At 43.2% G+C, this 16520-nt stretch overlaps 1 protein-coding gene across 2 annotated transcripts in view; it reads right to left on the reverse strand.

Moving 5' to 3' along the window:
- The window catches only part of SEC24B (SEC24 homolog B, COPII coat complex component), a 76210-nt gene extending 59953 nt beyond the window's left edge, over positions 1-16257 (reverse strand). Inside the window, exon 1 of one of the 2 annotated variants that reach the window (XM_037509562.1) lies at positions 16130-16257. In XM_037509562.1, coding sequence (XP_037365459.1) covers positions 16130-16256 — 127 coding nt within the window. In that variant the 5' untranslated portion in view covers position 16257. The remainder of the gene's footprint in view (positions 1-16129) is intronic. The other variant, XM_037509563.2, reaches the window with a different exon arrangement.
- Between the last annotated feature and the right edge of the window lie 263 nt (positions 16258-16520).

Below are 16520 nucleotides of genomic sequence, written 5' to 3' on the forward strand. Positions count from 1 at the left end.
AAAACACAGGGATTAAATTGAAAGAAAAAAATCTAGGACAAGTAAAATATTTTTTAAAACTTTGTCTTACCGTGACCTAACAAAAAATGCACTTTCTTTTCATTAATTTTAAAATACATGCAACAACTCTTCTTTAAGATGTAACACCGAAACTAATATTAACATTTTACTTCTTCTGTATAAAAATACTAAAAACTAAGTGTGGCAATTATTATAAAGTTTATATATGCCTATATTTGTTCTTAAAAACAACATAGATTGTACAGAAAATTATTAGAATTTCATTAATATTAGCATTTTTATTTGCCTGTATTTTCCTCAGCAACTGCGGCAGTTTTAAAACATAGTCAGTCCCTAAATCCTTTGATATTCTGGGTCCATATCTACACTCCTTCATTCTGAGCAATGGCAGAGGAGAAGCTGTGTGACTTTCCAGGTGTGGGCACAGGTAATCAATCAGCTTCTGTACTGTTTGAAGGCACACTTGCATGTGGTCCCTGAGCTGCCACAGAGGAAGTCCAATTACTCCAGAGCTGCCTTGGTCTGAGGAAGCCAAGCCCCAAGAAAAGGTCACATGGTAGTACCCTGGTTTGAAGTCTGAGTCTTTGAGTCATTCCAGTCCAGGTGCCAGATATGTGAATAAATGAGCCTTCCAGATTATTCCAATCTCCAGCCACTGAATCTGAATCACTCCTAAGTTTTCCTAAACATCAGAGCAGTGTCCTATCTAATTCCTGATCAACAGAATCAGCAAGCATAATAAAGTGGTTGTCTTAAGTCATTAAGTTTGGGTGTGATGTAATATGTAGTAATAGCAACTGGGAACAGCAACTAATTACTATTTTTAAAAATTCAGATTCTAAAACTGAAATACATCCACTTCTACTAAACACAAAAGAAAACGTTATCTTCAAATAAGTTAAACATAATTTGTGTAAGTATGTACATAATGCACTAAGCTGTCCTATTAGAAAAATAGTTTCTTCTTAGAATACATTATCCGAGTGCTGTAAAGCTTAAGTAAAATACGGGAAAAACAGTGCAGGTACCCTCAAAAAGAACAAAAAGGGAAACAACTAAGGGCTGAGAATCAGGTCTTTCATGACAGCAAAACTGCTGGAACACAGACATGTGCTCTGTTCTGCACTGTTCAACAAGGCAACCACCAGCAACTGTGGTTACTGAGCAGTGAAATTGGGCTACGCCTAACTGGTAAGTACTACAAAATAAAACAAACAAAGGATTTTGAAGAAACAGTATGGAAAAGGTAAACATGTCTCAGTAACTTTTTAACAATGAATACTAGTTAAAGTGATAATACTTGTATATATTGGGATAATTGGATAAATTAAAATTTATTTTACTTACATCTTTTTTATATTTTAGTATATTTTCTAGACAATCTAAATTATATATGTGATGTGTATTAACTCCTACAGAATGCTGCTACAGCAGAAAAGACAAAGGGAAATTAATCACAGCTTATATGGAATGCTTTTAACCTGGATCTAAATACTTAGACATGAATAGAAATATTAATTATAAAAGTCATTTTGAGGTACTGCCAAATCTCATTAAAGCTACTGACTTCTAAGAAAAAAGGAATGATAACTGGCTTTCTGGGACAAATTAGATACAGATCTGTAGATCTTTCCAAATGATTCTGTAGCATATATGGAAAGGCTAACTGATATTTTAAAACTCCTAAAAGGTTGTGGAGAGAAGAGATCAGCCATTTATGTGACTAGTTTAATTTTGAAAAAAATAACTTGAAGTAGATATAAAATACAGTCATTGTAAGAAGAGATACAAACTGATCAAATAAAAAAAATTCACAGCCTTACAATATGAGAGAATTGCTACTCACATTCTGTTGTATGTCTCTCCAATATTTCCTTTCTACAAATACCTGCATAATTTAATTAGGCAGATGTGAGACTATAGTGTATATTTCCATATGAGGTTTCTATTTAGCATGACTTGAATATCTTTCCATCAGGATTGTTAATGTTTGAATGGCAGTCATTTATTTTAATCAATTCTCTATTATTGGCCATCTACGCTGTTTTTAATTTTAAAAAAATAATCCACAAGGCAATGAGTATATTTTAGGTAAACCTTTGTATTTACTCGTTTTACTTTTCTAAAAGTAATTCACTATCAGTTACAATTGTTGGGTCAAGTCCTACTTGGCAACTGTGCAGACATAGGAGAGACACCAGGATGTCCAGCAAAAAAAAGCACACAGAGATGAAAATCAAAGTGGTTCACAAGCTGAATACAGCAAAAAACAAAGACTTCAGGGCCTCCCTAGTGGCGCAGGGGGTTAAGACGCAACCTATGAAGCTATCTGCAGCTACTGTGGCAAGAGTTCAATCCCTGGCCAGGGAGATATCCACATGATGCAGCTGACCTCTCCTGACTCACCCACTGCTCCCCTCAGCAGTGTATTTCAGTCATTCTGCCTGTTCTGTTCCCAATTCTGTCTCTTGTAAGTCCTCTCACCACCCCCCACAACTCTGGCCTGTACCCTGGTTCTTGTATGCTTGTATGCGTAAATACATTTACGCCTCCCTTGGTGGCTCAGTGGTTGAGCGCTGGGCTGCGAAGCTGCCTACAGCCTCTACAGCGCCGCCAGTTCGATCCCCGGCCTCCAGTGAGAGTCCCACATGGCGCGACAAACCTCTACTGCCACGCCCGCTGCTCCCCTCAGCAGTGTATTTAGTCAGTCTGCCTGTTTTGTTCCTCGCTCTGGCTCTGGTGAATTCTCTCACCCTCCTGTGCTTCTGACTGTATCCAGTGCTTGTATAAATAAATAAATAAATAAAAAGAATTTACAAATAAATAAATAAAACCTAAATAAGGGACCAGGAAAAAGAATAACTATAAGAAAGAAAAAATCAAAATCAACAAACAACTATGAACCAGAGACACACTATGGGGGGTGGGAGGGGAAAGGAGAGAATGGGGTCAAAATAAGGGGTTTGCAATTGTATGGGGAATATAAAAATAAAATAAAAAATCTTTTTTTTTTTAAAAAAAGACTTCAGGGCCTCCCCGGTGGCGCAGCGGTTGAGCGCTGGGTTGCGAAGCTGCCCGCGGCCTCTGCGGTGCCGGTTCGATCCCCAGCTGCTCCCCGGCCACCAGAGGAGGGCCCCACATGGCGCGCAGACCTCTCCTGCCGCCCGCTGCTCCCCTCAGCAGTGTGCTTCAGTCCTTCTGCCTGCTCTGCTCCCTGCTCTGGCTCTGGTGAATTCTCTCACCCTCCCGCGCTTCTGACTGTACCCAGTGCATGTATAAACAAACAAACAAATAAATAAATAAATAAAACATGCCTCTATTAAAAAAAAAAAAAATAAAAAAATAAAATAAAAAAAGACTTCAAAGCACTTTCATTAGTGAATGAACACGTAGCTAATATAAACAAAGAAAGAGAAATGATTTTAAAATAAATGGGGTTTACACCAGGAATGCAAGACTGGCTCAACATTTGAAGTACATTCAGTGTAATTCACCATATAGCTAGAGAAAATCACAAGACAAAAATCAACATCCATTCATGATTACAAAAACTCTCAGCATACTAAAAAGGAAAAAAAGGAAATGTCCCTAACGAGGAACAGCCAAAAACTTACAGCAAACATCATACAACAGCAATATACAAACTGCTTTCTTTCTAGATTAGGAAAAAATAAGGATATACCCTCTCTCACCAGTCCTATTTAAAAATGTTCAGCATGTACAAAACACTTCAATGAAGCAAGAAAAAGAGAAATAGCACACAGATTATAAAGGAAGAAATAAAACATTCTCTTTATAAAAAGACATGATTATGTAAAAACTACAAAAAATTCTACGAAACAAAAGCCTGTAACTAATAAGAGCGTTTATCAAAGAAACAAGATACAAGGTGAAAATACAAAAGTAAATTGTACTTCCGAAGACCAGCGAAAGACAAATGGGATTTAAACTTTAACAAAACATTATTTATAATAACATCAAAAATAAAGATTAGACTATAAACCTAATGAAACATGAAGGATCTATGTGCAAAAAACTACAAAAGACTGATCAAAGAAATCAAGATTTTAAATAAATGCATTTACATCCCATGTTTATAGATTGGAAGACTTAATACTAAGATAGAATTTATGTTAACTTTGATCTTCAGACTGAAAACAATCTCAATAAAAGATAGCAGGCTTCTCTGGCAGGAATCAACAGTTGATTTAAAAATTTCTATGGAAAAGCAAAGGTAGTGAAACAGCAAAATTTTTTTTTAATTTTGAGGGGAAAAAAACAGCAGGTTCACATTGCCTCCTTTCCAGACTTACTTTACATATGCTACAGTGATGAAGAAAATGTGGCACTAGTAAAAGGATAGACACACAGAAGACAACAGTGTGGAAACAGACTCACAAAAGCATGACCAACTCATTTCTCACAAAGGCACAAGACAACTTGATGGAGGAGAGATAGTTTTCTCAACAAAGGGTTTCAAGCAATGCACAGGGAAAAAAGCAAAATTCAACACTTCTCAGACCGCAAACAAAAACTAAGTCAAAATGACTACAGACCTAAAAGTAAAATTAAAAAAAAAAACTTCTAGAAGGAAAATACAGAAGAGTATCTAGGTGAATATGGGTTTGGCATTAAGTTCTTCTTACCTATAACATTAAAAACATGATCAGTGACAGGAAATACTGATAAAGTAGACTTATAAATTAAGAATTTTCTTTGCTAAAAGCACTAAGAAAATTAAAAGATAAGCCACAGATTAGGAGAAGATATTTGCAAATCACATACTCAAAAGAGGATTGTAGCAGCGGGCTTTCTGCCCTCCTGTGATATGCAGGTGCTTCCTTTCACCAACTCTCTCCTTCTGCAGGGCAGCAGGCTCCTGCCCACCCGTGACCTGCACCTGCGGGGCCTTCTCTTCACTGACCTCCCTCAGCAGAGGCCGCTCTCCTCAAGACCGCCTGCCTGCAACCACGCAGGCCTCTCTCAGCAAGCTTGTCCTTTCTGGGACAGCTCTTCCTGCCCGCTTGCGTCTATGCAACTGTCTTTTACTGCCCTATCCTTTATCTAATAAAACTGCCCATTAAATATAAAAAAAAAGAGGACTGTATCCAGAATATACTAAGAACACTTAAAGGGAATAGTAAAGAAAACAGATGATACAACCAAAAACTGGTGAAAAATCTCAAAAGATAATCACCAAAGAAGATATATGGATGAGCATCATTAGCCATCAGAAAAAGGCTAATTAAAACCATCATGACATATCTCCACATTCATTAGAATGACTAAAACAAAACAAAAATACCAAATGTTGGCAAAGATGTGCTGCAACAGGCACTTTCACACATTGTTGTAGGGGATGCAAAATAGTACGACCACCCTGGAAAATAGTATGGAAGTTTCCTGTAAATTAAACACAGGCTAACCATTAAACTAGCAGTCCTACTCCTACATATTTACTTCATTGAGCGGAACCTTGTGTTTACCCAAAAACCAGCACATGAATGTTTACTGCAGTTGACTGGCAACAACAGCAGAGGAGTGGATAAACAATCCTGTCACCTACATACAACACAATACAACAGAGCAATAAAAGAGAACAGAGGTTGGCTCATGCAACAGCTTGGATGAATAGAGCTGACTCTAAATATTTTATGCTTCCATTTATCAGATATTCTGCAAGAGGCAGAGTGGGAGGGATGAAAAACACAGCAATGGTTACAGGGCAGGTAACCAGAGGGGAGAGGTGTTGACTACAAAGGGCCTATATGCAGACAACCTTTTTGGTGACTGGAACTGATCCGTAGGTGCTGCAGTGGTGGTGCCTGACTGCTGCTTTTGTCAAAACCTGCAAAGCAGTACTAGAGAATGGATGCAAACTACATGCAAAATGTTGCAAAAAGTCAATGAGGATGTCAAAAAAATCTAGGATGGAAGGAAAATGACAAATCAGTCTAACTCTATTACAAATGCATAACCTGACAGGTGTTTAGTAAATCCATGCACAGATGGAAACACACAGTTCTAGATGCTTATGTAAATGGGCTGCGGGGGAGGTGTGTCTGCGTATCTCCTAGCTTTGCCCAATGAGAGACTAGAAGCAGTGACACCTTGGTACCAGGAAGGATATCCAGGGTCCCGTTCTTGGTTTCTAAATACCAAGTCCAAACAAAAGGAACAGGGGCTCCTCGGACAAAGGGCTGATTCTAGTGCTGAGCTTGAGCAACTACAAGATGGAGTATCTTATGGTGCCAAAAAGTAAGAAAGTGCTAAAAAACAAAAGGATGGGGGCAAAGACACAAAGGAGTCAACTGAAAAAACTCCCAATGGCCAAAGTTGTAACAACTTGAGCAACAAATATAAATGATAGTACTAGATTATAATTCAAAGAAAGAAAATATTCAGGGGCCTATAATGGAAAAAGAAGGGCAAGTCTTATTTTTACAGAAAAATTCCAAATAATACAAGTAGAAGGGATGAGGGAAAGAGAAACTCATTAGAATTCACAGTAATAATTACTGCAGGTGAGAGCCAAGAAGGGTTACTAGAATCAGTGACTGAAATTTTTTTTTTAAAAGATTTATTTATTTATTTATACAAGCACTGGGTACAGTCAGAAGCGTGGGAGGGTGAGAGAATTCACCAGAGCCAGAGCAGGGAGCAGAGCAGGCAGACTGATGACATACACTGTTGAGGGGAGCGGCGGGCGGCAGCAGAGGTCTGCACGCCAGGTGGGAATTTCCCCATGTGGGACTCTCCCCGGTGGCCCGGGATGGAACCGGCGCTGCAGAGGCTGCGGGCAGCCTCGCAACCCAGCGCTCAACCGCTGCGCCACCGGGGAGGCCCCAGTGACTGAAATTTTAAGGAGAAAAAGGACAGTGACATCAAAGGATCTCCCCAAGAATATGTATTAATTCCTGTGGCAATTTTACAATATGCCCACAAAGTATTTGATAGCCCTTATTCCAGGAGGTAAAACTTAGTTCCTTTTCTATTGAAAACAGTCAGGAATTAAGTGACTTAGTCCTAACAGAGTAAGAACAAGAAAAAAATACTACTTTTACTGTGAAAGATACAGGCATGCAGACCCTTCTGTGGGCTGCAAATATACTCCCAAAATTCTTAAGTTGAAGCCCTCACCCCTCTTTGATGGTAATAAGATGCATTCCTTGGGAAGTCATTAGATGGATTAAGTCACGAAGGACGAGACCTCATGGTGGTCCTCGCAATGGAAAAAGGAAGCGGTCTCTTCTCTACGCGTGCGTGCAGGAAACACCTCGCGAACACGGCGAGATGGCAGCCTCACGACTCAGCAAGAGGGTCTTCCCAGGACCAACCAACTCTACCTCAGGGTCCAGTCTCCAGAACCGGTGGAAAATAAATGTTTGTGATTTAAGCCATTGGTGTGTGGGATTTATCACAGCAGCCCGAGTTGACAAAGACATTCCCTTGATCAAGTGGTCAAGTTAACAGGACCAGTAACAAACACGTGGCCATCACGTAACCCCTGATCTGATCTGATAAGGACACTTCATCCGACTCTGAACCCATGAAATCTCCTTTATGAAAAAGCGCCAGCAAACCTGCCATGAGTGAACATCTACGAAACAGCACAAAGTCCTAAACAAAGAAAAGACTGAGCAACAGTCACAGGAGAACGGAGTGCAACATGCCACCTTGGACTGGATCCGGGACAAGAATTCTTTAACTTAGTGAAAAAACTGGTGAAATGAAATAAAAACTGTATTTGAGTTAACTGTATTTCATCCAAGTTAGTTTCCTAGTTTGATAAATGTACCATTTTGGGGGGAAGATGTTGAGACATGAGAAGACTTCAGGGGAAGGTGACTACAGGGTGCAGTATTTTCTATTATCTTTGCATCACTTGTGCAAATTTAAACCTACCGCACAATAACAAGTTTTTAAAACACTGATGGAAAAAAATGTTGGAAATGACCTACTAAACTGTATGACATAACTTTTTAGAGAAATGAGTATACCAAACAGCCAGAGCGATTTTTCCAGAAAGCAAATCTGATGGTGCAACTTCCTAGTTTAAAGCCTTTTGATGCTTTGTCTTTTCACCAATTCTTTAACGTGGCCTATAAGGTGGTGGAAGGCAGAATAATTCCTCCCCACCTGATGTCCTTGCCCCACTCCCGGGAACCTGTGCAAACATCAGGTTAATGGCAATGGGGAGTGAACACTGCAGATGGTACTGGGGTTGTTAATCAGCTGCACTCAAAACAAGGAGATTATCGTTGATTATCCAAGGGGTGCAGTGTTTAAAAAAAAAAAAAAAGAGTCCTTAAAAGTGACGGAGGGAGGCAGAGGAGAGTCAAAAGAAGATGTGAGGACAGTCACCTTCTCAGTGAGATGCAGGGCTGCTGGCTAGGATGGGGAAGAGTGGGCTGTGAGCCAAGGAATGTGGGCAGCCTCTGAGGAGGGCAAGGCAAAGGAATGAATTATCCGCTAGAGCCTCAGGAGAGGAATACAGTCCTCAGACACCTTGATTTTAGCCCCATTAGACTTCTGAGCTACAGAGAATGCATTCATTTTGTTTTAAGCAAATAGTTTAGGTAATTTGTTACAATGGCAAAGAGAAATGAATGCAAAGGCCCATCACAATCTCACCCTGCTCAGTTCAGTTCTCCTGCTTTGCTGCTCACAATGACTTTCCTGTGTGCCTTAATATCCTGACCCACACACGGCCTTCCCCTGTGTCTGTCAAAATCTGATGAATAAATAAAAGGTAATTCTGCATATTAGATGCCTACTGTCATGGGGACGTGACATAGGATGATGGCTTGGCACAAAAAAAGCCAAGAATTCATAGCACATCATCAGGAAAGACTACACCAGAGCTTTTTTTTAAGAGACCATCGAAGAGGTTGGCTAGGGCAGAGTATAGTTGTCTTATAAAGAATTCTGAAGGGACTAAGTAAATATGTAAATATGGATAGTGTTCTGAAAATTGCCTTTCTAAAAATGCAGGTGTTCAAATTTTAATTCCTTCAAGAATACACTGAATGTTGTAGCACAAAATACTTACAATGATGACAAGTACTACCATATCTAACTGTAAATTCCTTAAGTGAAAAATATTTGTGTCAGGCACTTACTCCACCACAGTGTATAAACACAAACAACATGGCATTTAAAAGAGAAGGAAGTCAAAACTTTAAGGGCTTCCACTACGTAACTTATATTGGTCCTGTACAAGACCATTATACAGGTCCAAGTATTTTTATTTCAGCATTTTACACTTTTTATTCTGTAGTAGTTCGAGTATAAGAGCAGGATCAACCCATAGGAAAGCATAAATCCACTGTATTTCATGACATCTACGGTGTTTGATACTGCCACCCCCCATCTTTTTTTAATCTTACCAGATATACTGGTTTCCTACAACTACTACAACATGTTGCATAAAATAACACAGATTTCTTCTCTCACACTTCTGGAGATTAGAAGTCCAAAATCAGCTTCACTGGGCTAATGTCAAGTTGTGATGGGCAGAGCTGGTTTCTTCTCAGGCTCTGAGAAGAGAATCCTTTCCTTATCTTTTTCACCTTCGGGTAGCCACCTACATTCCTTGGCTTGTGACCCCTTCCCCCACCTTTAAAGCACATCATTCCAACCTCTGCTTCAGTTCTTCCTTTCTCTGCTGGCTCCGACTCCTCCAGTTTGACATCAGGCCCACCTAGATCCCTGGCCTCTCCCCATCTAAAGAGCCTTACCTAATCCCAACTGCAAAGATTCCACAGGTTAGAATGGGGAGATATTTGGAGGCTTCACTCAGACACATTTAGTTGTCAAAGGCAGATCTGCACACAACTACTATTTGTCATGACGTCCATTTCGGGTAAAGACAACTTAAAAACTCCACCAATTCTAAGTCACACCACAATTTCTTAGTTTTATGTAGAAATGGTGGTTTGTTGGAGGGTGAGTTGAACATAGGCACATATGAAAATAAAAGTATGCAAAAAATGTGGAAACCTATCTTAGAATCAAAAATTATGACATCCACCAAAGTGCCTCAGTAAAAAATATTAACAAACAAATCTTTGAAAAAGCAGATTATATACAATCACTGAAAAAAATGTACATACTTGGCTTCAAGTGAGGACTGCCTGTATACAAAGAAATAGATCATTCTAACACACTATCTACTCACTGGTACCAATCCAATTTGAGAAGTGGACAAGGTATCTTTAACAAATAGTCTATATACCTTTACAATGGTCATTCTGACTGAGACTGTCACACACCACGGAGATTTTTCTATAAGCATCCATGCCCCCTTTGTTAAGAATAACTCATCACAGGATCTGCCCAAAGGATATATGCACCTGTGTGACACAGTCTCCTTTCAGATTAGATTCTCATCAAATCTCTGCTTTAAGCAAACCTGACGTGGAAATCACAGTTTAAAAAACAAGCACTTATGGAACTTCTAGTCACTGTACAAAAAATTAATCATAGGTTCTGTGTATTTAATGAGTTAAAACCTTAAATAAGGGCCTCCCCTGGTGGCGCAGCGGTTGAGCACTGGGCTGCGAAGCTGCCCGCAGCCTCTACAGCGCCAGTTTGATCCCCGGCCGCCAGCGAGGGTCCCACATGGTGCACAGACCTCTCCTGTCTCGCCCGCTGCTCCCCTCAGCAGTGTATTTTGTCAGTCTGCCTGTTCTGTTCCCCGCTCCTGCTCCGGTGAATTCTCTCACCCTCCTGTGCTTCTGACTGTACCCAGTGCTTGTATAAATAAATAAATAAATCTTTTTTAAAAATTAAAAAAAAAATTAAATAAGATGCCCCTCACCTTGACAGAGAAGCACGAATGAAACATCAAAAACCTTCATTTCATTAATCTTTTCTTGAATCAGATATTAGGACTTATTAAAAGGCCAAATGAAAAGTTTTCATTAACTTAAAAATAAGCATCAAAGGTCAGCAGAGTACAAACTCCTCTGTCCAAATGAGGCATTTCCATACTTGCTTGGAGAGGCACCTCTAAGAAACAAAACTAATTTATCAGTGAAGTAGGGAGAAGGAGGTCGCTATTCAGGCAGCAGCACTGTAACGATCATCCCTGTCGAGATATTAACCCTTTTGAACCAGCCATAAACAGTCAGTGTGACAGTTCCTGTCACAATTTACCCGGCTGGCCCCGTCGCCCCAGACTCCAGACCTCGCGAGCTACCACCACAGGACTGAGTCTGGAACAGCACAGGCATGATTACAGGGTCCTGTTCCAGTCAAAGCCAGAATCCATATGGTCAGTGCATGTGGTACTAATTATTTCACATTAATAACATGCCACCCCTGCCAACACAATATCAATAATATTATTAAAATGCAGTTGTTAAAAAGCATAAAAAAATTTTTACGTAGACATCCTTCTAGAGAGCTCTACAATTAAAAGCCCTAGTGACTTAAAACCTAGGGAGTTCCAGTCTCATCCCGACACCCTGGATTAGCTAATGGAAGGCTAAAACCTACAAAGTAACTGTGCCAGTTCCTGCTACAGACTGCGCTGAGAGACACAGCCCATGGTCCATCTGACCCAGTCTCCCAGAGTAAGAGCAGATTAGTCCTGGCCCTCACCTACCATCTACTCTAGCCAGATGCCATGATGGTAGGTGCTAAAAGCAGAAGGAAACCAATACTGGTTGAAAACCTACAACACGCCAGGTGCTTTGCTTTTCTATATATCATCTTATATGATTCTCGACAAATGTGTAGTGTCACTTGTCATTTTATAGCCAAATAAAGATGTGGAAGGGCACTAATCCATGTAACTCTCAATAAGTGGTAAGTGGTGAGGAAGCCAGACACTTCTCAGTATCTGTTTCTCAGAAATAGTAAGAATGTAGAAGAGCTAGGCGAGGCCGCTGGTTAGGCATGGCACTGTCTTACTCTTTCCTCTCTCTGCCCCACTTCATCCTGCTTTTCACCAGTTCCAGCTACAAGCTCCTTGCTACACACATTTTTAGAAAACCTGACACTGACTGGACCCCACCCGCCCCACAAGTCAGCTAACTGAAGCAGATGGACTGAAGAAGAAACCTTCCAGGAGTGCCTGTGGAGGGGAAGGCAAGGGAAGGGAGATGGACAATATAAGAAAATTTTAAAAAGTCTAAAAGAGAGATGGAGACTTAAATACAAGACAGGGGTGAGGAGTGCTGGTCACATGCAGATTCCCATCAGTGGTCAATTTTCAAAAGCAGTAATGAACATGAAGCCAAGGTCACTGGCCCCAACGAATGGTCACCGCGTGCCACCGCTGGGAATGCTATGAGGAAAAGGCACACAGTGTGTCATCGAAAGAATTTATATCCTGGGGATCAGGAGGAGGGCTAATGAACGGGACTCTTCCTTGGTAAGCATCTCGTACATGCTTTGTGAAGCATCAGATACTTTCAAAATAGTACCTCATGTAATGTAAGCCCCTCAACAACCCTCCAAGAAAGGTATTATTATCCCCTGAAGCCCGAGGACGTTTTCTGCACCAAACCCTAGACTGTGTCACAGCCTACAATCACCACTAGCTCCGCCTCCTGACGAGGCTGCACATGCACTGCCCCACAGCAGGGTGACCGGGAAGCAGCTCTCATTTCTAGGAAAGCCTGTTGTCCATTTCACTACATCAGGGGTTACACATGCATTCCAAAGGCTCAGTGGTGATGCATGTGACAAAAATTATTGCAGATACAATCTCAGAAACCTGCGGGGAAGGAATGGGGTGGGAAGGAAAAGTCACTGCAAATACCTAAAACAATATATAGAGAATGAAAAATGAAATTTAAGCCCAGATGAAAGACTTAGGTTTACAGAAAACCAGTGGTTTGTTGTTTTTTGGTTTTTTGGAAATAAGATCCTTGAGGTATTCAGTAATGAAGTTAGACAGAAGTTATCAGGAGAGGACCTGATGCTTCTGGGTGGATACAAAGGACGCCGGAAACCTGAGACACAGAGAAGCTCTGATCAAAAGGAACTCACTGCAGACACCCTAGGAGATGTTTATCATTTTAATTTTGCATGTGCTCTCAACACTGAAGGGTTTCCTGTATCTAACCAGATAGTATTGCTGAGTGAATGGTATCTTTATTTACACCCTGAGAATGAAGTCACCTAACTCCCATGACTATCCCAACTTTCATGTATTATTGATAATTCAATGAGAAAACTGCCAGTAGTACCATTCTCAGAAAAGGCATATGGAAGTAAGAAAACACATTTTCACTTGAAAATGAGCACCACTTGCTTCCTAAAAGCAGAATTAAAAAGCAGTGGTTTATTGCTAAATCTGGGTGCAAGCCCTCCCCCAATAAAATTTTTAAAGACCGCTATCAATTCAAGTCCTTTGGAATAAATCTTAGAGTTATGTTATCATTACCAGAATATTATTTGTGTTAATCTTGCTAGGTCTGAGGATATAGCTTTGGAAGGAATCTCAAAAGGCAGCGTAAATGCTGAAAAATATTCACCACTTCATATGGAAATACAACCAGTTCCAAAAGTCCATATGCTGCTCAATGAAGCTCAAGTGTAGAAACACAACGCCAGGGAAGGAAGTTTAAAAGAAACACTTCACAGACTCAGTCAAACTGTGTTCAACTGAGTGGTTTAGGTTAAAGCAAGGTAGCAGCCAGACCCACAAAAGAAGCAGAGAATGTGAAAGTTTCTAAAGAAACAAGTCTGCAAATGGAAAGGGAGAGGTGTACATGCACCTAGAAGACTGAATTAGATTTCATTTAACAAACGTTTCATGAATACTTGTAACTCATTTCAGGGACTGAGCATGTAATAGTGGCCAGTGCTACCGTGACAGGCCCATCCGAATTGCTGAGAAACACCCTGATCCTTCCCTGATCCTCTGGGAAGTCCACTAGGTATTTTTCAGACTGCAACAAAAATACCTGGTCCTCTCTCTGCTTTCCATCTGATTTCTCCATCATGATTCTATAGACAATTTCCTTAGGAAAAAGCAATTTTAAAACATCTGATAACAACCGACGTGACCTCTAGGTAGCATTCCAGTTTCACAGTTCTGTCTTCTGTGAAGTTTCATACTCAGACTTCTGACCTATTTCTTTTTTATCATGTCTGGGATTCCTTAGAGACACATTAGAAACAGAATAGGGTTAAAGAATAAACTACAAGTCGTAAACGACTGCTTAATCTTTACATATATAATATATACGCCCATATAATGTGGCAAAACTATCTTTTTCCCTAAGATTAGCAAAAACAGATTTGATCTTGTTATTTCACTAAACTACTCCCCCACACACAACAAAACTGACCCCAGTTCTTTAATTCCTAAATTCCACATCTGACACATCAGGCCTTTCTCCCAGTTTGAGCTCTCTGGGTTTCCCTCCCACTCAGGAATGCTTAATTTCTGAACACAAACTGCACTTTCACACTTGCAGACGGCTGTTGTGCTTTAACCTTCTGCCTGGAGAGAGCCTTTTCCTGCCACCCCTGTCAAATTTCCTGCCACCCCTGGTCCCTCAATGCCTGGACCAAATGGATTGTCACCAAGATACAGGTGACATAAATCTTCTCTACCAGGCTCAGCTTGAAGAGCCAACTGATAAGCACGAAGGAAATGCTGAACTGAATCAGGAACGGATCATGTTGAAGGGAAGGAATGACTACAGGGAGCATCATCTGGCATGGAACTAGACAGGCTGGTGTGTTCTTACAGATCGAACATCCCAGTTACAAAGGCTATCCTGACACTGCCTGAGCATTCACCAAACCTGTAAGGCTAAGATAAACATTCACCACTTTAAAAACTGTTCACGACAACGCGTACTCAGAAAATCAAGAAAAGACACAAGCCTCGGATCAATGCAGGATACGGGCCTACAATACTCCAAAACACTTGGGATCGCTGCCTAAATGACTGTGTTCTACTTTCTGCTCACACAAGCAGTTTAAAAATAGGAATTTATATTAAGTTTACAACAACAAACAGTGCCCACAAAGAGTCCCTTTCTGGACAGGAGTACAAAACCTGCCACTCCGCTCCGTCTGAGTGAACAATGCCTGCTGCAGGCCAGCAGTCCAAAGGCTGCTAGCACCCGGCCCCTGCTTTGAGCTCAGGAGAAAATTCCACGTGATTCTCAACAAATTTCGTGTTTAAAAAGCATCAGCTGTAAAAATGAGATGCTGGCTGATCTGATTTACGAGTCCCAGTACATTTTCATTAATAAAATAATAAAATAGGTCCCTCCAACAAGCCTTTGAAGAGGACTAGCACGGCTGTGTTCTTGTACAAACACAGGACTTTTTCCTCGTGCATTCACTCCCTAACTGCCGAGGGTTCCCAGCAGTGTAGACAAGCGTCCGCCCTCCCCCACCCTTGCTCTGGCATTCACTTTTGCCTGAAACTCCTGCCTGCAGAAAGCCAACGACCTGAGCAGCAAAGCGGCTTTCACAACGCACTGGGGGCCGGGCCTCCGAGCCCCACCAGCTCAGGCACGTTTTTTGTATTTCTGCAAGTGAAGCTCCGATTTAAAAAAAAAAAACAAACAACCCCAGCCACCCAGATCTAAAGGTTTTCGTTGAAATCCGTTTGACACCTGCTCCCTTTCCAACGCGAGCCACCTCCACAGGCCGGGGCGGCCGCCGCAGCAGGGACGGCCCCGCAGGCCGAAGTGGGTCAGGGTGACAGCGGCTCCGCCCGGGCGCCCCATTTCCACCCCTTTGTCCACAAACTTGCGCGCTAACTTCTGCTCCCCGCAGGCAGCGTGCTCGGGCCTCGGCAGCCAGCCGGCCCCGGGGCGGGCGCCCCGCGCCCCCGGACCCGCGCCCGCAGCCTCGGCTCCGCGCCGGCGCCCGCGCGGGCGGCTCGGGGTCCCCCGAGGGCCCCCGGGGTCTCTCCGCACCTGGGCGCCCCGCGGCCCCCCCGCCCCGGCCGCGCCCCCCGCGGGGTCCGGCCCCGGGTCTCGTTACATAAACCGCCGCCCCGGGCGCCCCCCGCCCCGAGCGCAGCGCCCGCCCGCGCCCCGCGCCCCGGCCCGGCCCCCGCCCGCCCGCCCGCCCGCCGGCGCGCAGGCCGCGCCGCACTAGGCCCCGCGCGGGCGCCTCTCACCGTTCTGCTGGGGCGGCGCCGGGCCCGGGCCCGCGGGCGGCGGGGCTCCCGGGGCGGCGGCCCCGCCGAGCTGGGGCGGGGGCCGGGCGCTGGCGGCCGCGCGCGGGGGCCCGGCGGGGGCCGACATGACGGCGGCGGCGGGCGGCGGCGGGCGGGGGGCGGGGCGCGCCGGAGGAAGAGGAAGGGCCGCGCCGCGTCACCGGGGGAGGCTCCGGCGCGCTCGGGCCCGCGCGCCCGCGGGGGCGGCTCGGCCGCGGGACCCCGGCCCGCCCCGCCCCGCCCGCCCGCGCGCGCCGGGAGCCGGGAGCCGGGAGCGCCGAGCGCCAAGCGCGGGGCCGCGGAGCCCCCACCCGCGCCCCCCAGGCGCCCGCACGTCCGCCCGCGCCGCCGC

The sequence above is a fragment of the Talpa occidentalis genome, unplaced genomic scaffold (genome assembly GCF_014898055.3).
Source record: "Talpa occidentalis isolate TD23 unplaced genomic scaffold, MPIMG_talOcc4v2.1 talOcc4.13, whole genome shotgun sequence".
Classification (NCBI taxonomy): Eukaryota; Metazoa; Chordata; class Mammalia; order Eulipotyphla; family Talpidae; genus Talpa; species Talpa occidentalis.